The sequence below is a fragment of the Myotis lucifugus genome, unplaced genomic scaffold (assembly GCF_000147115.1).
Source record: "Myotis lucifugus unplaced genomic scaffold, Myoluc2.0 scaffold_761, whole genome shotgun sequence".
Classification (NCBI taxonomy): Eukaryota; Metazoa; Chordata; class Mammalia; order Chiroptera; family Vespertilionidae; genus Myotis; species Myotis lucifugus.
In genome coordinates, this window is record NW_005871809.1 from 57,961 (window position 1) to 79,907 (window position 21,947).

The 21,947-nt window shown below is 55.6% G+C and overlaps 1 protein-coding gene across 1 annotated transcript in view; it reads left to right on the forward strand.

Annotated features, from left to right (window-relative positions):
- Positions 1–2: 2 nt before the first annotated feature.
- The window catches only part of RIPK4 (receptor interacting serine/threonine kinase 4), a gene marked incomplete at its 5' end in the record, with an annotated part of 26,071 nt that continues 4,126 nt past the window's right edge, over positions 3–21,947 (forward strand). The window contains 9 exon segments of the mRNA XM_014448091.1: positions 3–35; positions 37–53; positions 9,447–9,738; positions 14,319–14,467; positions 16,904–16,953; positions 19,125–19,283; positions 20,097–20,200; positions 21,690–21,869; positions 21,872–21,945. Of these exon segments, the coding sequence (XP_014303577.1) occupies positions 3–35; positions 37–53; positions 9,447–9,738; positions 14,319–14,467; positions 16,904–16,953; positions 19,125–19,283; positions 20,097–20,200; positions 21,690–21,869; positions 21,872–21,945 (1,058 nt within the window).

The following is a 21,947-nucleotide window of genomic DNA, read 5'->3' on the forward strand; positions in this document are numbered from 1 at the left end:
GGAAGACGTGGCTCGCCATCCAGTGCTCGCCGAGTCCTGCACGTCGACGACAGGTCAGCGGCCCAAGCCGGGGCGCCGCGGAGCCGGGGCGGGCGCCGGGGCCGGACTGGGGTGGGGGTGCTTGGGTCCCAGGGGTCCCCTTCTCTCCACCTGCGTCGCTGACGGAGCAGCCTCGGGTGGGAAAACCGAGCGCCGGGCGAAGCCGTAGCGCCCCGCGGTGTCCGCGCGGTTTGCCTGCCCAAAGTGGGCTGGTTTGGGGCGCTCCGGTCTAATTACGCGCGCCGATCCCCGAGCTGCGGCTGCTGGGAGCGACCTCCTGGGCCCGCGTTTGCCCGAAACGGCGTCAAGTGCCCGGTGGTGCTACCTGGCGTCCCGCGAAGCCCCGGGTTTTTAGGGTCGGGAGCTCCACTTGCGCCGGGACCCGCGTCCCTCGGCGGCGCGTCCGGCCCTCCCGGAACCCCTGGCGCTGCGGTCTGCGCCCGGCTTAGCAAAATTGCCGTGTGGGGATCTGGGCTTTGTGAGTGAGTTAGACTCCGTTTGACTCACTTACTAATTTACGTTGGAGCACAAATTGGTGTAAGACGGTAATTATTTCGGTCGGAAGCACCGGCTTGGCTGGGTCCTTGGCGGGGCCGGGCTTCCTGGGCGCCCGGGCACTTGCGCGTCGGCGCTTGGGCCTGGCGGTGCGGCCACCCCAGTTACATTTGCTGTGCCCGTTGTGGTCTGCAGAATTTGGGGGCCTAGGGGTGGGAGGAAGAGGGTCTTGAGAAGCAGCTCGTTTGTTTTATTTTTTCCTTCTCCATTTGCGTTTGCGTTTTAATAATTTATACGCAGGCTTCCACTGCGTACATTTAAATAAATGACTTAACCTTGTGTTGCCGGTGCGCGCAGTAGGTCCTTTTGCTGCGGTGAAGTTTGCATTCTCTGTGGAAGTTGTGTTTGTATTGTGTGTGGAGATCCCCCTTAGACAGTAAGCCCGAGACCCAGCAGACGCAGAAAAGCAGCTCCTTTTAACCCCCGCCTCGCCTTTGCCGGCTCAGAGGCCTGGCTTCTGATCCTCCGCTTACTGGGTGATGGGGCCACTTTTCACCTTAGGATGGTGGTGATGTTCCAGGTGACTGTGTCACAGGATTAAGGGACATAGAAGGACTGTAGTGTGTGCTTCCCCGGGGCCCAGTGCAAGATGAAAGACTTTGTGTTTTCATCCTGGCCTAGGAGATAATACAGTAGATTGGTGGCCTTTTGCTGAACACCCCTAACGCAGTGTTTTCTGGAAACTTCAATAGAGGGGTGCATAAAAATATCTAACTGGGGGGGTCGGGGCCTTGTGAGGCTGTGCACACTCTTTCCCCCTCACTGGGCTGCAGTCCTGGGAACTGCTCAGGCCGGGAGGGGCGCTGTGGTTATTTTGATGAAATGCAAACCCCACTTTGAATACCAGCCAATGGTTAGATGTGAGAGCCAAGACCCCCTCTTCTCCCTCAGGGTGTTTGTACGCCCGTGGGGGCATTTGTCTGATGGCGTCTTCTGGTGGAAGTGTTTCATTCATCAGCGAAGGTTTTACCACCGGCTTCTTGTATTGGAAGAGGAAAGTAAACAAGCTCGTGGGTCCCCAGGCAGATGAGTCAGCCTGCATCCTAGAATCTGTTATTTCCAGCGACTGGCCCTCGTTTCTTGGGTGGCCCTGCCGGAGGTGGGGTTTCTCCACTTGAGGCGGGTCACCTAGGATCTTGCATAGCCTGGCTGAAAAGTGTTTTGTCCTTTAACTGGAAGCCTTTCCTGCCCTGCCCTAACCAGGCAGGTGGTGGCATGTCCAGGTCAGCATCACCCGACAGGAAGCATTCACCGCCTGCATCTGCCGCACGGAGCAGTCTGCAGCTCTGACTTTGCAGCAGAGGTTGAGTTCTCCAACTGAGAAGATGCTCAAACCCTTGCTCTTGGCCAAGAAAATTCTGGCTGAATTTATTGGATTCAGCTTGAGTTTCTCCTTGGGATTTGTGTCCCTCGTGCTACAGTGCAGCTCCAAGGGTGGGGGACCTTTCTCCTGCCAAGGGCCATGTGGATATTTATAACATCATTCGAGAGCCATACAAAATTATCAACTTAAAAATTAGCCTGCTAAATTTGGTCAAACATTTAATTAACTCACCCCTAATGCCTTGGCAGGGCCAGACCAAATGATACATGGCCCACAGGCCAGACATTCCCCACCCCTGAGCTAGACCTTCAGATTGTTTACTTATGATTGGCAGGTTGTCCTCATTGCCTTTTAAAAATATTTATTTATTTGTTTGTTTGTTTGTTTGTTTTTTGTTAATCCTTACCTTTGGATATTTTCCCTTTAATTTTTAGAGAGAGTGGAAGGGAGAGAGAGAGAAACATCGATGTGTGAGAGAGACACATTGATTGTTTGCCTTCTACTCGTACCCCGATCGGGGCCAAAGATTGAGCCTGCAATCGAGGTACATGCCCTTGACCAGGAATTGAACCCTCAACCCTTCAGTCCTCAGACCTTATTGCCTTTATTTTAAAAATATATTTTTGTTGATTTCAGAGAGGAAGGAAGAAGGAGAGAGTGATAGAACATCAATGATGAGAGAGAATCATTGATGGGCTACCTGCTGCATGCCCCCCACCTGCATGCGGGGATTGAACCCGCAATGGGCATGTGCTCTCATGGGAATAGAACCATGACCTCCTGGTTCACAGGTCCACGCTCAGCTATTGAGCCACATCGGCCGGGCCTCATTGCCTTTTTGATGAGCTGCCTCCCATCCCCACCCTGCTATTTGCAAGCTCTTCCCTAGTAGGAAATAGGATTTTCCTGGGTGCAGCCCCAGCCCTGTATTCCTCTGGGCTAAGTCTTTACTCGCCTGTTTGAAGGGCAGCACCTCTCACTCCTGCCAAGGGAGCCTGGGTGCTGGGCTGCAGCCCCCTCAGGAGCTTCCCACGTACAATCTAAAATTGGCCCCGTACGTGGAGGGCAGGGAGAGACTGGAGGGAAAAGGTAGACCACTGCAGATGGGGCAGGGCCAGGTTTAATAAACAAGGGACATTACAGCTTGTCTGGGTGACTTCAAGACAAGTCGTTTCCAGCTCCTGCCCAGCAAATATTAAAAGTGAACGTAGAGGCCTTACTGGAGTCAGTCAGGAGCCTGGTCTTCTTGATTTCCTCCCCTAGCTCTGGGCCTTTCCTTCCCCCTCCACTTGTTCCATCAGGACCCGCCACAGGTACAGGTGTGGGCCAGGCTGGTTTTCATTGGCTGCTTGTACCTCCGGGCAGGCGGGGGTCTCCTGGCTGCAGCCTTCATGCCACCCCTTAGCCACCGCAGGGCCTGGTCCCCAGAAGTGCCCTGGGCTCCACAGAGCAGCAGGCAGCCCCAGCCCTGTGAGCCTGCACTTCATTAAGGGAAGGTGGGGGCTGCCCAGACCCAGACACCCCTGGGGGGGGGGGGCAGGTGGTGCATCCTTGATCCGTGTTTCCTGCTCCTTATGGCTGACCGTCTTTAGGGGGGCCTGGGCGCCTGGGTGGAGTCTGGGGATGGGGGTGTTACCATTAGGCCAGAACTGGTGACTGCAGGGGCCCCCTTCCTCCAGCCCAGCCCTGAGGCTAAGAGGAAGCCCTGAGTAAGTGAGCGCCTGGCTGGGCACCGGCCCAGCAGCTAATGCTCCATGGGCACCGGCTCGTCAGGACGAGCCCGAGCAACCCCCGGGTCTGTAAGTACAGGGCTGACAATCCGACAAGCCCGTTTCTTGTCAGTTTTAAAAATAGCAGTGTGGGAACCCTGGCAGGCTCCCTGGGAAAGTAATTGGGTTGGTGCGAGGCGAGAAAGCTGTGCTGGGAGCATCCACTAACGAGTGATTACACCATTTTCCCGCTGCCTTTTCCCAAACCTGGTTCCAGATCTCCCCCTCGGAGGAGCGCTTTGTTAGGGAAACACTTTGCACCTCCCCCATCCTGGCCCGTCTTCCCTGAGCCTTTACTGCTTCTCCGCCTGTGTAGGACCCGGGGCCGCCCCTTCCCCTTTTCCAGAGTAAACGTTTCCAGGAAGGGAGGAAAGCCGCAGGAGGCCTTTGGTCTTGGGGATTCCTGAGCACGGAGGCTTCTCCAGCCAGTGTCTTAGAAATGATCCGCCTGATATTACTGCTATTTCTCTCCACCCAATTCCCTTCTTGGGATTGGTGGTGGTGGTGGGATACGCTTTGACTAGCTCTAAATGAGAGAAAAAAATGGAATTAATGTAATTGCTGTTGAGAAAGGATCTTTAACCAGTTGAAGCTCAACTGGGTCCTGTTAATACTCAGAGATTTTCCATCCAGGACCTGCTGGGAAATGGAAGTTGCAACCCTTCCCCAAACGAGGAGATGTTTTGAAATGATTACGGGAGAGAAATATGACGCCAGCCCTACTGAGCTGCGCCTAACTGTAGCTACACGTTTAGCGCAGCACAGTATTTGGGGGGTTTTAAGTGAGATTGATGTCAGTGGATTTGGGTGGCTCGGAACTTCACTCCCAACAGTGAAGAATGGGGTGACTCTGCCCGAGGCTTGGCACCGTGAATGTTGGGGCACTCCTCGGCCCCACCCGGCATTGGGGCTTAGGGACTGTTCTGAAAAATCTGTTGGGGTCCTAAAATAATAGTAATAATAACAATATTGCTACGGTTCCTTCTGTGTTGTCCACATAAACCAGAAGCAATGCTTTGAGGAAAAGTGTTTAAAAAAATAATTGCCGTCGACAGGAAACAATTGGCGGTTTCTTTCCGTTGGAGGGTCACTTTTTCCGTCTTTTCCTGCGGCTCCCCAGGGCCCCTTTCAGGCTTATTGAATTGCAAATGTCGCTTAGACACCCGATCCGATGCGGACAGGGCTGGTGGTGGGTGGCCCTTGGGGCTTCCTAGCAGGAGTGGGGTGCCCCAGGAGCAACTGAAGAAAGTCCTAGAGCCTGGGGCCGTTTGGATTTGGGTTGGTAGTTGCTGAAATATAAACGGGTGAACTTTTTTTTTTTTTTTTGCTGACCCGTTAGGGCAGTGGTTGTCAACCTTCTGGCCCTTTAAATACAGTTCCTCATGTTGTGGCCCAACCATAAAATTATTTTCGTTGCTACTTCATAACTGTAATGTTGCTACTGTTATGAATCATAATGTAAACATCTGATATGCAGGATGGTCTTAGGCGACCCCTGTGAAAGGGTCGTTCGACCGCCAAAGGGGTCTCGACCCACAGGTTGAGAACCGCTGCTTTAGGGGGTGCTGGCCAACCCCACTCCCGGGCCTGTGCCACCTGGCCGGCCTCCGAGTCCCCATGAACCTGCTGCTGGGCGGTCCCAGGCTCCCCTTCCTCTGCTGTGAGGCTGCCCCGGGAAGGTGATCTGTGCCTGGAGGCTGACTTCGTTTCCAGGAGACCTGGTTTTCTCTGCAGAAGTGTCCCGTGTCATTTGTGCCTTGCTTCCAAAGAGGAGACGGGCTCCCTTAGAACGTCCGAGCTCTGATCAGCTTTCTGGGCAAACCAGCAGCGGCTCTTTTTATTTGAGTTTTTGAAACTGAGGTAAACGGGGTCTCTGTTTGGTGGAAGGGCCCCGGGCTGGGGCGAGAGCCACGAACTGGCTGAACTCGAGGTGGGAGGGGAGGAGTGATGTGTTAATGAGCTCAGCGATCAGAAGTCACCCGGGTTTTATGTGTTAAGCCCTTTGGGCAAATGGAAGAAATCTTTATTTGCAGCGTGGCTGGGAGCTTTTGCTTCGTAAGATCTTCAGCCTTCGGATGATTGGGGTTGTTATCAGTCAGGTTTGGCAGAGAGGACTCATTTAAGAATGTCTGTTATAGTGGGGAATGGTCCTCTTCAGGGCCAGCCTGCGGACACCTGTGCTCCAGGCCCACACGCCTGCCCTGGAAGCGGGTCACATGCCAGTGCCTGTGGGCGCGGCGCCCCAGGAAGGGCACACGAGTCAATAGGAGCAGACAGCTACAGAGCTGATTCCTAACAGAGAGGAGAGGAGTAGCAGCCATGCTGACCCCCATCTGCACAGCAGGGAGAGCCTGTTGTGTAGAGAACAAACCAGGCCTCCCCGGAGGAGACAGGAGCCGGCTCAGGGGTGTCATTTTCTCTCTCCTTCTTAAGTGACCAGCTTCGTTTTAACGATGCTTGACCTTCGCACCAGTCCTTTCCCCTTTTCGAGGGCTGGTGTCTGTGTCGTCCGTCCCCACGCCTGGCTCCGTGCTAGGCTGCAGGGAGGGGCTGGCCGGCCTGGGCCAGGCAGGGAACCTACAGAGGTCCTGCCAAAGTCGGGGAGCAGCTCACAGCCCTGCCTGGGGGCCCCACACAGCTGGCAGGGCCCTCTGTGGACGTCTTGCTTTCCATGAACTGGCTGTGTCTGTGAGCAGAGCGCTAAGGAAGCAAGTCGCAAGTCAGGCTGCACTCGGTTCTGTTTTGTAGTGATGTCATGGTTCACTTCCGATTCGTGCTTCACTTGTTTCTTAGGCCAGTGGGTCTTCCTCACTCCTGAGCCTGTTAAACACCAAACTCTTGACCCCCCCCCCCCCCCCCGGCTCCCCTTGGGTGCTGGATCATTAATGGGAACCCCCGGGGGGCAGGGGGGGCCTTGCTGCCTCCCTCCTTCACATCCAGGCAGGCATGGAGGCTGAAGGATTCCCCCCGGGCTGGGGCCCCGGGAGGGGGCCGCCCCCCTGTGGAGCCCCCATGGGCCCCCGTGCCCTTTCCCCGGTCGGGGCAGGGGCCCCCTTTATAAAGTCCCTCCGAAGCCCCTTCGCCTCCTCTTCACCGGACCCCGCTTTTCAGCTACCCTTCTTGGACTGGGGGAATTTCCCATCTCCCCTGGAAAGTGAACCTGGGGAAGGGAGGGAAGGGGTTTGTTTATCAATTCTAATACAGAGGAGGTGCTCAGTAATTACTTGTCAGTAAGTGACTTTTAATTAGATCCGGCTTAAAATTCAAGGAAGTGCTGGGCGTGTTTAAGTGGGTGATTCCAGACTAGTGGTTTATTTTAAATTTGCCCTGAAAACGCATTGACTTGGTCTGTTCCGGGGGTTCTCAGACTTGGCACCGTTGGCACTGTGTCTCGGGGGCTGTTGTGGGCCTTGCAGGGTGCGGAGCAGCATCCCTGGCCTGCACCCACTGGATGCCAGCCCCCATTCTGACAACCAGAGGTCTCCAGAGAGTGCCTGTGGTCCCCTGGGGGCGAGGTCGTCCCTAGGTGTCCCTAGGTGAGCGTCACTGGTCTGCACACAGGGATCCTTTCCCAGACCCCACCATGCAGGCCCCACTACACTCACATGGGGCTGGGTTGGACAGGTGGGTGGGCAGAGGGGCTGAGCTCCTGCCGAGCCCCCGGGGCCTGAATGGGAGTGTCCCCAGTGAGTGCTGAGTGCAGGCTGAGCTTGGGTGCTGCAGCCTTTGGTAAACAGTGTAATCCTGGCCCCTCCTTGCTGGCCGCCTCCTCCCTGGGCAGTGTTTTCATAACTGTCGGGGACGCCTGGGAGCGTGTTGTGTCCCAAAGGGGAGGCAGATCAATAGGAAACGGACTCTCCGGCAGGACCCTGTAGCAGGCCAGGGAGTGGGAGCGGCTGCAGGTGGCGGGCAGGTGCATCCAAGCTCTGGAAGACCCTGTGGTGGGAACTAGCCGGTTTTGGGTTAGGCGCAGGGCTGCTTGTATTGGAGTCTGCATTCTGGGGGTGGGGGGTCCTCGAGGCCGCCCCAGCCTGTTGTCTAAGTGTTCCCAGCTCCACGTGGCACGTCTGGGCTTGTGGTTCTGGGCTTTTTCCTTAGGAGCATATTGGGAAGGCAGGTTCCCCAGCTCCCACCCAGAACCCCTTCTCCAGGAGCTGGGCTTGGGAACCGCCAACCTGCATCACCCATGGTCAAGCCCTGTCCTCATAGGATTTGGCCTTTTTCCCGAATGCGCTCAGAGATTTTAGTCTAAAATGCTAACACCGACCAAGGCCCTGGGATCTAGTCTGCAAATCCACAGGCTGCTCCAGGAAGTGACCTTAGACCCGGGGTTGCACACCTTCTTGAAGGGCTAAAGAGTAAATATTTCAGGCTGTGTAGGCCGGAGGGTCTGTGTTGCAACTACTCCTCTCTGCCTGGAGTGTGAATGCAGCCGCAGCCACAGGAATGGGTGAGACTGTCTTCAGGGAAGACGGGCAGGCTGTGGACAACTGTTTGGCAGATTCTCAAAAGGCTAAACATAGAACTATCACATGACCCAACAGTTCACTCCTAGATGTATATCCCAAGTGAAAGCAGGCACTGGAACAGATACTGTGCACCACGCATTCCCAGCAGCATTAGTCACTATGGCCCAGGGGTGGGGAACCTTCTCCTGCCAGGGGCCAGGTGGGTATTTATAGCATCATTCCCAGGCCGTACAAAATTACCAACCTAAAAATAAGCCTGCTGTGTTTGGTCAAACATTTAATTAACTCACCCTCAATGCCTTGGCAGGCCCAGACCAAATGATTTCTCAGGCCTCATACGGCCCGCGGGCCTGATGTTCCCCATCCCTGCAATAGCCAAAAGGTGGAAACAGCACAGGTGTCCATCAGTAGGTGAGTGGATAAACGCAATGTGGTGTGTTCCTGCGATGGAATATCATACAGCATGTGCCACAACACAGATGGACCTCAATTGAAAGCATTGTGATTAGTGAAACAGGCCCAGTTACTGAAACACTATAAGATTCCACTTCTGTGAGGCCCCTAGAGGAGGCAAACTCCTAGAGACAGAAAGTAGGGAAGTGTTGGTGGGGTGGGTGCTGGGAGAAAGTGTTACGTTGAATGGGTGCAGAATTTCTTTTGGGGATAATGCAAAACTTTTGCGTGTAGATAGTGGTGATAGTTGTACAACATTGCTGCTGTATGTAATGCCTTTGAATTGTACACATATGAATGGTTAAAATGACACAGAGTATATTATGTATATTTTACTATAGATTAAAAAATGGTTGACAAAAAGTGGCTCTCAGGCAGCATTCTGCAGCCCCTGCATTAGATGAATGTGCCATTGATTTAACTTTGGGGTTGGACTTAGGCATAACTGGGCCACCTAAATTGTTGGCCTTAACAAAAAAAAAGGTGGGTTAGATTCTTCATGTGGATAATTTGCTATAACTTTCAGTGGAACCTCAACTTCTCCTCCCTCATCCAACAGAAGGGATTCCCAGCATCCACCTCCTCCCCTGGTCCCTGAGCAGGACTTGGCTCCGTGCTGCCTGTGGCTTTTCAGATAATAACCGGGTGTGCTTGGATAGCTGTGGGACTGAAGATCGTGGGCAGCCCAGAATTCAGTTGCGCCACATTAAAGTGAGCCACTGGGTGTGTTTTAGTAATTTTGTCAGCTCTGTGGACCGGCTTATCTCTTTGGCCACGGTGCTTTGTGTTGTGGCCAGGTGACCAGTGTGCGTTGCTCACGCCGTTGACCTTTTGCAGGGAGCGCTTGGAGCTTTTGGAAGAAGCGAAGAAGATGGAGATGGCCAAGTTCCGATACATCCTGCCTGTGTACGGCATTTGCCGTGACCCTGTTGGCCTGGTCATGGAGTTCATGGAGACGGGCTCCCTGGAGAAGCTGCTGGCCTCCGAGCCATTGCCGTGGGACCTGCGCTTCCGCATCATCCACGAGACGGCGGTGGGCATGAACTTCCTGCACTGCATGTCCCCACCGCTGCTGCACCTGGACCTCAAGCCTGCAAACATCCTGCTGGATGCGCACTACCACGTCAAGGTAGGGCCTCCCGTGGGTCCTGGGGGGGTGGGGCGGTGAGTGCCACAAGAGCGCAGGGGAACTCGGGGTTCAGGGGAACCTTCGGGCAGTGTGGACAAGGGTGGGCGAGGATGTGGTCCTCATGGAAGAGAGCTTGAGCAGAGAGGCCTCTCTTAAGCCTGAGGATGTCTGGAATCCCCTTGTCTTGTCATGGTTGGTGTGAGTGGACTCTGAACGCAAGTCACACCCCCAAATCCTGGAACCTGGCTCTAAATTCTGTGCACCCCGGCAAAAGATTGTGGATTTGCGGATCTGGTCTTAGTGGATGTCCTAGGAAATGACCCGAGAGATCAGGCGGGGGGTTGGCCATCTCGGTGTGAGACATAGTTTCGGGCTGTACCCCTCGCTGGTTACAGGGGCTGGCAGAGGGGATGTGGGGTGCTCTGAGATGGAGGTGCAGTCCTGGCATGGGGCTCTGATGGGGCTCATTCTGTTCCAGTGACGTGAGGCCTGTGAGGGCTGCTCTTTCTTATTCTGTTTCTGATAAGTTTATAAAACAAAAGTATGAAGAAGAACAGAACTAAAAGGCAGATGCCAGCCACCTGGAGTTGGTAGTCAGGTGTGTTGTCAGGTTTGTGTGTCTGTGAATGTGTCTCTGGCAGGCCTTCGTGTGCTGGGTTCTTCTTGGTTTTTCCCCACATGGGGGTGCTCACCTTCTCGGGGGGCCCTTTCCCTTCATCCTGCATGAGGGAGAAGGATTCCATCCACACTGGCCTGAGTCCTCTGGTTCACGCTGGGGCCAGGTGAAGGGACTCACCTGTGTGCTCTGACACTTGGCTGATCTGCTGCACTGGTAGGACCCCTGCCTGTTGGCCTGAGGAGGGACCCCATTTCAGTCCCGCCCTGCCCCTGGCTCCCTCATCTTTCTCACCTGTGACAGGTCAGTGGCTCTGGGTGGCCCACACACAAGGCCGCTCCCTGTGCCAGTCTACATAGCAGGCACCTCTCCTGGCTGAGCCAGCCTGAGGCCGTGGGGAAATGCTGTTTTCACTTTGCACACTAATTACAAGTTGTCCCTTAAATAGGTGTCGCTCGTAACAAGGTTTTAGCTGAGGATGGAAGCTGTCCTGTCCTGTTTCCTTGTGGTCAGTGGCGCTGCCTGCACATACGGACATGACAGTTCTCACCAGCGTGTGCGATCCCCTGGGGGCCAGTGCAGATGAAACCTTAGCTCACAAACTTGACTGCAGACAGGAAAGGGAAGGTGGTGACAGGCCCCCGCTGTGTGCCAGAGGCCCTGCCTGCAGGAGCTGCCCCGATGGTCAAAGCAGGGGACCGAGTGGGCGGTGGCCCCCAGCTCCGGCTGAGCTGAGGCTCAGAGGGTTAAATCATGGCCAGGCTCACCCAGCGTGGGGTGGGGGCCGAGTCTTCATAGAGCACCAGACTTCCCTGCTGTCAGCAGCGGGGGTGCAGGCAGAAGAGCCTTTAGGTGGAGGAAGCAGCCCGGGAACAATCGGAAATGCTGGGTTTTGGGGGAACAGCAGGAGTAGGGGGGTTGGGGAGGTCTTTCCCTCCCCCGGCGTTAATGACTGCTGAGTGGTGTTGTGAGAGAGGCTGTTGGGAACATGCTTTCCTGAGGGCTGGCAGGTGGGCACCAGGCATTCGGACAGATGTGTCTGCAGCAGGTGCCTTTGAGGTGGCCCCAGTGTCACGGGCCCTAACTGGCCTGGCTGGGCTTTCATATCAACCCATTCCCTTCCCACTCTCCTAATAGTCGTGTGGAATGTGTGGGGCATCCCTAGACAGCCCCAGTGACACCTTCCTTCCGAGGGTCCTCTCTAGGCTGTCCCCTGGTGGTGGGGTCGTGCCTCCCTGTTGTTGTGAGGGGTCAGTGACAAGTGCTTGGCCAGTGGAAGTGCTCATGAGGGTTGGTGTCCTTGGTGTTGGCATTTTGGGGGCCAGGAGATAGTCATCTTCCCACGTCTGGGCTGTTGACATATATATCTAGGGAGGGTCCCCACGCCGGGTCTACGGCAGGCACCTAATACTGGCTGGATAAGGAGCTGAGTGTGGTGTCTGCTCTCTGACACCGTGGCCTTGCTGTCCTTGTGGGTCATTTCTGCACTGGCTCTCGCGGGGCCTGTGTGAACTTCCCTCTCTCTCCTTATAACCACCTGCCAGTTTAATAGGTGAGTGAGGATTCCTTAAAGAGTGGGGCCTTATTAAGGAGCCTAGAATGGCTGAGCCACGAGTGGGGAGGAGCCTGCATGGACCTGTCTCCGTGACAGGGAGCGAGGTGTCGCTGCTGCTTCCACGCCCAGGGCACCCCGAAAGGCCCGAGTGGCAGCTTTTCTGTGACTCCTGCTTAATCAGGCACATTAGTCACCTTGCACAGCCCCAAACAAACAGAAAATGTACTTACATAACTCGCATCTTGCTTTCTCAGAAATCGCTAATAGGGTGTGGGAGGGCATGGGGCCTTGTTTGAGGTTCTAAGTCATTGATTGGCCAATTGGGCACTTTGCAGTCGTGGTAACTTGAAGCAATAAACCTTTATTCTAGAATCCTGAAATGAGATAAGGTGTCAGCCTGCCCTTGGGCCCTGAAGGCGACCTTTTGTCCACAGATAGGGTGATCCGAGCAGGAGATCTCACGCAGCCATCTGCTTTGCAAAGTGTATTAGAGACAATGCTCAGTTAATACTTGATAGTAATATTAATGTACTAAATATTAAAATGCTGTCTTTAATGTGTGAGTAGTAGACCCATTTCAAGCTGAAGATGAAATAACTTTGTTTAAAATCTCAGACTCACCTGTGCCCCAGTTTGCCTAGACGAGACTATATCCCGGGAGATTCCGAGGGCCCTGGTCCCCTTGGTCTACAGGGGCCTTTCTCTCTCAGGCAGCACAGCCCTGGCCATGCCCTGAATTGGTCCGGTCCCGCTGGACGGGTGTTTGCCATTCCCAGGGATGGCCCCAGTCCTGCTGTTGAGGAAGCAGGGGGTGGGTGGGGGAGCACAGGCCAGGCAGGCCCTGCAGGGAAGGTGGGAAAGGGCTGGAGGGGAGGAGGAGAACTCTGCAGGCGGAGGGTCAGCGGCCATCAGGGAATTCTGATTTCTGAGTCTGCATTTTTATGTCAGAGCTTTTAACATAGAATTTATGCTAATTTTCCTTCACCGAGTACATTTAAAGCTGGTGGCTATGTCGGAAAGTGGCAGAAAGGAAGGGAAAAGGCTGCCCATGAGGTGGGGCGGTGGGTGCCAAGATGCCGGCATGGCCGTGAGCTGCTTTATGGATCTGCAGGGTCGGGGTGGTGGGTTCATTCTGGGGAACTGGCGCTTTCCTTTCCAGAGTGGGGAGTTTCTTGAAGGCCAGGGAACGGACAGCTGCCAGGGGCCCAGAAGTGCCCAGGCTGGCTTCCCTGGTGGACCCATGCCTGGCACAGCCTGGTCACAGAAGCCGGGGCGGGTCCACTCTGGCAGGCTTTCTTCCCATCACCTCCCTGCAGAGGTGGTCAGAGGCCCCTGAAGGATCGGGCTGCCAGTCCTGGCTTCTCCCTGCCTTCAGCGGTGATGACGACATCGGGACATTGGCTCACCCGTGAGCTGGCACAGTGAGCCCAGAGTTAAGTCCTGGCTCAGCCCCAGTTCCTGTCGCTCCACAGGAGTGTTTGAGGAGGAGTCTAGAGCTGATGGGGAGGCTTAAAGGAATCCATAAGCCTCGAAGGAGAATATAAAGGGGCTGTTTTCCATGTGGATTCTGAGCCCCTTAATGCCAGCGCCTGTGGCCTAGTCCCACACACAGCGCTTCCCGAGGATGTGGGGGGCCTGAGGGGCAGCGAGGATCCCCCCAGGAGTCTGTGTGGCTTTCACTTCCTCCAGTGGGGGGTCTGGGAGCTATTAGGACACCTCTGTGCAAAGGAGATGAGGAGGTGGAGGTGGGCCGAGTGTCTGGGCTCCAGGCGCCCCTCCAGGCTGGGAGCCCCTGGGACGGAGGAGATGTGTTTCCGCCCTTGATTTGGGTGCCATGTTTAGTGGAGGAGTCAGCAAGCGTCTGTTGATCAGAGAACGTTCCAGGTGGAGGACGAGGTTGTGTGGTGTGTGTTTTGCTGGCTTTAAAGGGCTTCTGAAGGTGCAGTTCCCTTTAAAGAGCCTGCTGCCACTTGCCCGCCTGCCCAGCTGGCCCGGTTGCGGAACTGGATTGCTGAGCACCAACCTGGTCAGCCTCGCTTTCATGTGTCGTCTGAAAACCCGGAAACGCTAAGCGTTGCCTTTTGCCCTCATGCCGACGTGGGCTGTGGACAGAGGCAGTTGACAGTTCTCCTGGTTTCTTGCTCCCGGTGAATTCCTTCCTTAAAGCATCACTCCCCCCCATCCATCAGCTCCTAATGGCTTCAGACTGGTCTTCCGAAGCCTCCGTGCTCGCCTGCTCGCCTGCCCGCCTGCCCAGGGAGACGGGTCATGGCTCGCTCTCGGGTGTCGGGGACCCGTACCGTCAGGCGTGGCGGGATGTTGACCAGGCCTCTGAAGTGGCAGCCGCAGTGCGGTGCCCGGCACAGCGCCCCAGCGCCTGCTGAGCCGCCTCTGCCCGCTCTGTTGCAGATTTCTGACTTTGGGCTGGCCAAGTGCAACGGGCTGTCCCACTCACACGACCTCAGCATGGACGGCCTGTTCGGGACCATCGCCTACCTGCCTCCAGAGCGCATCCGAGAGAAGAGCCGGCTCTTTGACACCAAGCACGACGTGTACAGGTGTGTACAGCTGTGCAGACCGCAGGGTCTCTCTACCCCAATTCTTCATGCTCTGAAGGGCAGTTTTCCCAGAGACTCTTTGCTACCATCAGATACGAGGTTCAGTCTAAATGAAAGGGTTTGGGGTTGTTAGCCGGTGGGTATAGGCTGCCCCAGGTATACAGACTCTCCTAGGAACACAGGATGTGCCTGTTGCTGGCCATGGGTGGAGGATGTGAATGGATGCCATTAGGGCCAGTTACATAACAGACTGACGACTTCCGCACTGTAAACCCGCTTTAAACCGTGGGTCGTGTATCTTGTCTGTGGAAAGAAGCTGCTGCTTTAAGTGTTTGTGATTCAGGCTCTCCTATGCCTAGTCCCCTGGGCCCAGCAGCCTGTACCTCCTGTCGTCACTTACCTTCGACAGGAGCACAGACGGCCGCAGCCTGTTTGTAGGTGAGCGTCAGTGCATTGTGCGCTAGAGCAGCGGTTTTCAGCCTTTCTCCTCCCGTGGCACAGACACTCATTACTAGAATTCTGCGGCACACCAAAAAATAGATTTTTTTGCCAATCTGACAAAAAATAGGTATAATTTTGATTCGTTCACACCGAATGGCTATTGTTGCATTGGCTGTTGTTATTTCTTAATTTGACAATCAAAGGAAGAAGAGGTCAGTGTCCCTGACCAAATAGGCAGGTACTGCATGTTTTAAACATTCTTGTGCACACAGGTCCCGAGTCGTTCGGGCCTTCCCTTTCCAAATTGTAAAGGTCCTGATGACAAAGATTCTGGGAGGAGAAAAGAGGGAGGGAGGCTGCACGCAGGCCCTTAAGCCCCTCATTGTGGCTGTTGTCTGACGCAAGGGCACAGGGGACTGTGGCCCTGAGCCCCGGAGGGAGCACGGAGCTTTCCCTTTTGTCCCTGTCCCTGCCTGAGTCCTGGCGGACTGGTTTGACAATAAAACCATTGTGCATGTGCTGAGCAGGCTTGGAGCTGCAGGCTGCTGGCGAATGGCACTGGGGTGCTTGTCACAGCTTGCAGGGTTCAGGGGAATCCGATTATTTATGTTGGAGCGGAGAGTTTAAAAGCCTGAATGCATAAATTTTCATTAATATTCAATGGAGACTTCTTGTCAACAGCGGCTGTCAACTCAGGGCAGGGTGGGGCTCAGTGTTTGGACTCCTGTTTTTTTTATATTTTACTAGAGGCCTGGTGCACGAAATTCGGGATCCCTGTGGGATTGGGCCTAAGCTGGCAGTCAGACATCCCTCTCGCAGTACGGGACCGCTGGCTCCTAACCGCTCGCCTACCTGTCTTCCTCATCACCCCTAACCACTCTGCCTGCCTGCCTCATCGCCCCTAACCACTCATCTGCCTGCCTGATTGCCCCAACCACTCTGCCTGCCTGCCTCATCGCCCCTAACCACTCATCTGCCTGCCTGATTGCCCCAACCACTCTGCCTGCCTGCCTCATCACCCCTAACCACTCTGCCTGCCTGCCTCATCGCCCCTAACCACTCATCTGCCTGCCTGATTGCCCCAACCACTCGCCTGCCTGCCTCATCGCCCCTAACTGCTCACCTGCCTGCCTACCTGATCACCCCTAACCGCTCACCTGCCTGCCTGATTGCCCCTAACCACTTGCCTGCCTGTCTGATTGCCCCTAACTGCTGGCCTGCCTGCCTGATCGCCCCTAACCACCTCTGTGTCACCCCCACCACTGCGGCTTCATCTGGAAGGACATCCCCGGAAGGTCGTTTGGCTGTCCAGTCTAATTAGCATATTATGCTTTTATTATTATAGAATTTTTAAAAAATTTATCAGATTGAGCTATTTGTTGGTGCATCCACAGTAATTTTCTATATTATGTATACAGGGTGGGGCAAAAATAGGCTTACTGTTGTTCTTATAGAAAATAATACAATGATTAATAAATAATAATACAAGAATAAACTGTTCTGCCAACTCACAACTGTAAACCTTTTGCCACACCCTGTACATAATTTCCAGCAACCAAGAAGGGCTCAGGAAGGCTCATCTGGTTGCCAGCATGTTTTCCGTGCACTTTCTCAGCCCTTGATGGACTCTCAGTGGGCAAGTTATGCCAGGCCCAGAGCTGCAGTCAGCACGGGGCGCCCAGTGTTTGAGGGAGGTCATGTGAACTCAGCCAAGATGGCCCCTCTGCCCACGAGCTGACGGTGGCAGCCTTTCCGGGGTTCCCGCGTGGTGGTGGAACTTACAGCTTCACTGGCAAGGTGTGGTCCATTGTTTAACACCTGAGCCACCAATGGGACATGTGCCCCAATCATGTGCCTGTTTAAAAAAAAAATCATGAGAAACGTTTTGGTGTCATCTCTCTGTTTTGAAGGCCGGAGTGGCTTTCTTCACACGTGTTGCTTTGAGTGAGCACTTTTGCTCTATTCACAGACACTAACCTGCCGATTTCCCTCCAGCTTCGCCATCGTGATCTGGGGTGTGCTGACGCAGAAGAAGCCATTTGCAGGTGAGTGGACATACCTTTGGGGGCTGTGCCTCTGTCTCCCCCGGGACGGGGGCGGGCATGCTGTGCGGCACTTCCTCTGCTTTAGCCGTGCCCGTGGTCCACATGCCCACGGTGGCGCTGCCCTGAGGGAGCGGGGCTGCTCTGTCCTGCCCACCAGGTTGGCACGAGACCCACGGCAGGTGGTCCTGTGTGCCCATGGAATGTCCTTGAGGTGTCATTCATGTACAGGAAGAGGCACAGACCCGAGGGCTCTGCTCAGTGGAGTTTTCAGGTGCCAGCTAATTCTTTTGCGTGTGTGATGTAATACACAAACATAAAATTGATCATTATAACCATTTAAAGTGCACAGTTCAGTGGCATTTATTAGTGCATTCACAGTGTTGTACAGTCACCACTACTCTCTAGTTCCAGAACATTCTCATCCCCCCAAAGGAACCCTGTGCCCATTAAGCAGTCACTCCACCTCCCTCACCCCAACCCCCAGCACCTGCTAATCTGCTTTCTGCCTGTGCATTGGCCTGTTGTGGTTGCTCCCAGCCAGTTCTTTTTCTTTTTTACATTTTGTAAGTTTTAATTGTGATTTTAATTATGTTACACATAACGTGACAGTGACCACCTTAACCATTTTTAAGTGTACAGTTTGCTCATGTAAAGTCCACTCCTAGTGCTGGGCCTCCAATGCCAGTGATTTTGACACGAATGGGTGACCCGGGTCACCAGCACCCGCTCCAGAGCTGAAGTACTTCTCCCCCTTTAGTCAGACGCTGTTCTGGTTTCTGCCTCGACTTGGTACTGCACTTACTGTAAAAGTTGGGCACTTTTTTGCCTTGTTGGAGAGTTTCTCCTCTGTAAGCATATCTGGGCCACTTGTAATATTGTGGCCTGACCAGTAATACCCCAAAAATGCAGGTCACAGTCAACCGGGGGCCCCAGGTCCTGGAGCCTTTGCTGCTTGAGACGCAGATGAGGCCGTGGTAGGGTTCTGTCCATATTGTCCTTCCACCCGGCACCCGGTTTCCTAACCCCCCTCCTCTGTGAGGTCCATGGTCTGGATTACGTCTGCGTGGCCGCAAGCTAGTCTGGCATGACATTATCTGGTGGACACGACACCCAAGGCCAGGTGCCTGATGTTGACACCGGGAGGCTGGGGCCCCGTGCTCTATTGCTTGGTAGATAGGCGAGTTCAAGGTGCGGGAGCAGAAGGCGTCTGGTGGACTTTTCCCATCTGTGTGGGAGCAGGACATCCTCCAGGTGTTTAGTGTATGTTGGGTTTTTGGAAGTCTGAGTGCTCATGGAAATAATGTGTAGATACCTGAGATAGTTATTGCACAAGATGTAACGGGGAAGTGGAACAAAACATCAGAGCCGGATCCTAGCAGCGCTCGGGGACTTTGGGCCAATTTTCCACACCTGCTGATCTGCCCGGACGCAGACTCCTGCGCTCCGTGGGAAAGCAGAGAGCTGCGGGGGTGGGAGGTCTGGTGGGAGCAAGATTCTTGGAATCCAGCTTCACGGACAATGTGGTGTAGGCTGAGCAGAGAAAGGAGTCTGGCCCGCTGAGGGTCCCCTGGGTCCCCTCAGCCTGTGACCAGGATGATGATGATGGTGATGATATGCTAATGAGCCCAGGTGTGTCTCTGAAGGATGTTGGAAAGGAGGACAGGTGGGGCCCCATGTGATGAATTTTGGGGGGAAAGGCCCCTATTTGCCCACCTGAGACCTGAGCACTGCAGAGGCCAGCTGGGGGTCTGCACTTGGGGATAGGACTTGGAATTCAGGAAGACTGGTGTCATCCCAGGGAGACGTGGGTGCACCTGGGGGCTGGGCCATGCCACCCCAGGATGGATACGGGTGCCTCCCCTGGTGGGCACGGCCACTCGGAACATGTCTCGTCAGATACTTTGAACCTGGTTGCCTTTGCGTTGGCTGCCCAGAAAGATTTCCCTTGTGATACAGCATGAGGATCCCACTGGGAGCTGCTAGGTCGTTTCTAAATCCTGGGCGGGGAGAACAGATGTGCCCCGTGAACATAAGGTTAACGGAAGCCCTGTGCTTTCGGAAGAATCAGTGGTCTCCAGGCCAGACATGCCCCTCGGCGCTTCCCCACAGCTGTGTCTCCCCCGGAGATAAGGGGCCAGCTCTGCCCTGACTCGTGTGCCTTTCCCTTGCAGATGAGAAAAACATCCTGCACATCATGGTGAAGGTGGTGAAGGGCCACCGCCCGGAGCTGCCGCCCGTCTGCAGAGCCAGGCCGCGGGCCTGCAGCCACCTGCTGCGCCTCATGCAGAGATGCTGGCACGGGGACCCCCGAGAGCGGCCCACCTTCCAAGGTGAGACCGGAGACGGCGCCGGTGCAGTGCTCCCAAATGTGGCTGCTCGGTCCACCTGCGGGTGTCCCAGGCGAGATGACCAGGACGGGGCTGGGGAGAGGGCCAGAGGAGGAGGCTGTGAGAGACGGTGTCCCCAGCCAGGCCTGCAGGATCGGCTTGGCCTGGCACCGGCCCATGGCCCTCGGTGACAGGGCCGGGGTGGGCAGCTGGAACTGGAGGTCAGCTCTAGCCGCCCACCCCCGCTGCAGCCAGGGCTGGGCCTGCTGCCCAGAGGAGCCTGTGCGTGGTAGTTCAGGTTCCCGTACAGATGCCTCTTGGAGGGCTGGTGTGACTTCTGGCCTGAGGCTTTCTTTGCCTTTTTCTCGGGGTCTTGTCCCCATGGAACGGGTGTGTCGTTTGGTTGGGAAGAGATCCTGATGGAATTGAAACCGACCATTGCATTTAAAGCTCAGGGGGACACATGAACGGGGGCTCCTGTGCCGGGTGCTGGTGGGCTTGCACTCTCCCCCTCCCTACTCCTGAGGGCTTCTCTGGGAACCTGGAACACCTTGACTCCTGCTGGAGTCAGGTGAGACCTGCAGAAGTCGCTGACGGGAGGCCCCGGTTTGGTCCCTGTGGGGGATGGTGGTGACCTGTGAGCTCAGCTGGGGCCAGCCGTGGAGAGACCCGTGCTGCCTGGGTCCCTGAGTTATGGGTGCTTTGGGGTGTCACTTCTTTTGTCCCTGTTCCATCCTCGAGGTGGCACGTTAGTATGGAGTGTATGCGGAGGTCATTGTCCAAGTGACGAGCCCTTCTTTGTTTTCTCCCCCAAAGAAATCACTTCGGAGACGGAGGACCTGTGTGAGAAACCCGACGATGAGGTGAAAGAGGCAACTCAGGACCTGGATGTAAAAGACCCTCCGGAGCCCAAGACGGAGGTACGGGGACTCCCGGGGTGGCCTTTGTGCCGCGTGGAGATTGAGTTTTCCAACCCCAGGCCCTTTTCCACAAACTCTGCCACCAGCCTGGGTCCTCGTGCCCTCGTTCTGCGGCTCAGCCTGCCCTGGGAGCCCCACTCACATCAGTCAGTCACGGGAGTCCTGTGCCCAGGGATAGGATGGCGGGTCCCCTGGCAGGCTCGGTGGCCCCAGATGTTTCCTGCCTGGCTGTGTCCTGTCCCCACCACCTGTCTGGTTACAAATGAACAGTGACATTGGAAAGCTAATGCCGCCAGGTGGATGTCCTTTGAACCAGCCCTGCCTGCCAGGCCCTGTTGGGGGGGCAGAGGGGGCGCACCTGGGCTCTGGGGTTTGCCTGTCATGAATGATTTGTTCTGTGAGTGCCACACGGGTGATGTAAGGTGATAAGATACTCCAAGGGTAGGTCACACTAAGTACGCTCAGGCACTAGACCTGTAAGGTGAAGCCTGGTAATCACTAACCTTACAGCGTGTTATCTGCTGTTGGGCAGTGCACCCCGGGCCGTTGGTGTGAGGCTGGGGTGACGTGAGCATTTATGGTGTGTGTTTCCACTGTCTGAACAGCATGTGCGTGAGGTTGGGGAGCAAAGGTGTCCCGGGGAGGCAGCCAGGCCCTCCCCACCCCCCAAGGAAAAGAAAGGCATCCAACAAGTGGGTGTGACTCCGCGCACCAAACACCAACTCAGAGCAGACGAGCAGTTCCCAGAAGAGGGAGGGTTTGGGGTCACATGGGCCCGATGTGGGAAGAGTCCTGAGTCACCTCAGACTTTGATCACTTACCAGAAATCTGCCTCCGTCCTTGTTAGAGGAGGCCCTATAGAGCAGCGGTCGCCAACCGGTGGTCCGCAGACCACTGGTGGTCCGTGAGGTCCGAAAGGTTGGCGACCGCTGCTATAGAGGGTGGGTCACAGCGTTGTCACTGTAGCTGGGCCCTGCCCCGCCCTTGTCCAAACCGGGCCCCAAGCCAGACGTGCATAGCTCAAAGGAGAGGTCGCAGGTTGCAGACAGTGTGGGGAGGGCGGGGGAGCCCCAGTCCCGGGAGCCCCAGTCCCACCTCTTTTCTTCGTTTCTTACCAGCACTGACCTGTTCTGATGGACACGGCCCAGCAACCAGCTTCATGCTTTTGCAGCCTGTCCACAGGCCCGCCCTCCGCCTTTTGTCCAAGTAATGCCGTGTGCCATACCCTGTGCGGACGGGGTCCAGGGCAGCCTGGTGCCGGGCTTCCCGCTTTTTTGTCAGGCCAGTCTTTCCTTACCTGGTCTTCCCACCCAATGGGCCAGTGCGGTGTCATTGGGCTCCAGGGTGTCATGCGTATGACAGCAGGCGTTAGTTCCAGCGTGACAAACCAGGACCGCATTTTCCCCTCCCCTCCTCTGCCTTCCCCCTTCCCCCTCCCCCCTGGGGTGGCGGACGGAGCCTCATCCACCTCCCTGTGCTCATCCTGCAGGCGCCTGTGTCCACGCCCCCTCAAGCGAGCCTCGGGCCCCGGCCTTCGACAAAGGACTACAGCCTCTCCGAGCTGCTGTCCAAGCTGGACTCTGGAATCTCCCAGACGCTCGAGGCCCGGACGAGCTCAGCCGCAGCTCCTCCCGAATCCAAACTCCCATCGGGCGACAGCGGGCAAAGGGCTTGTCGGGCGTGTCCACGGTCGATTCTGCCTTCTCCTCCAGAGGGTCCTTGTCCCTGTCTTTCGAGCGGAACCTTC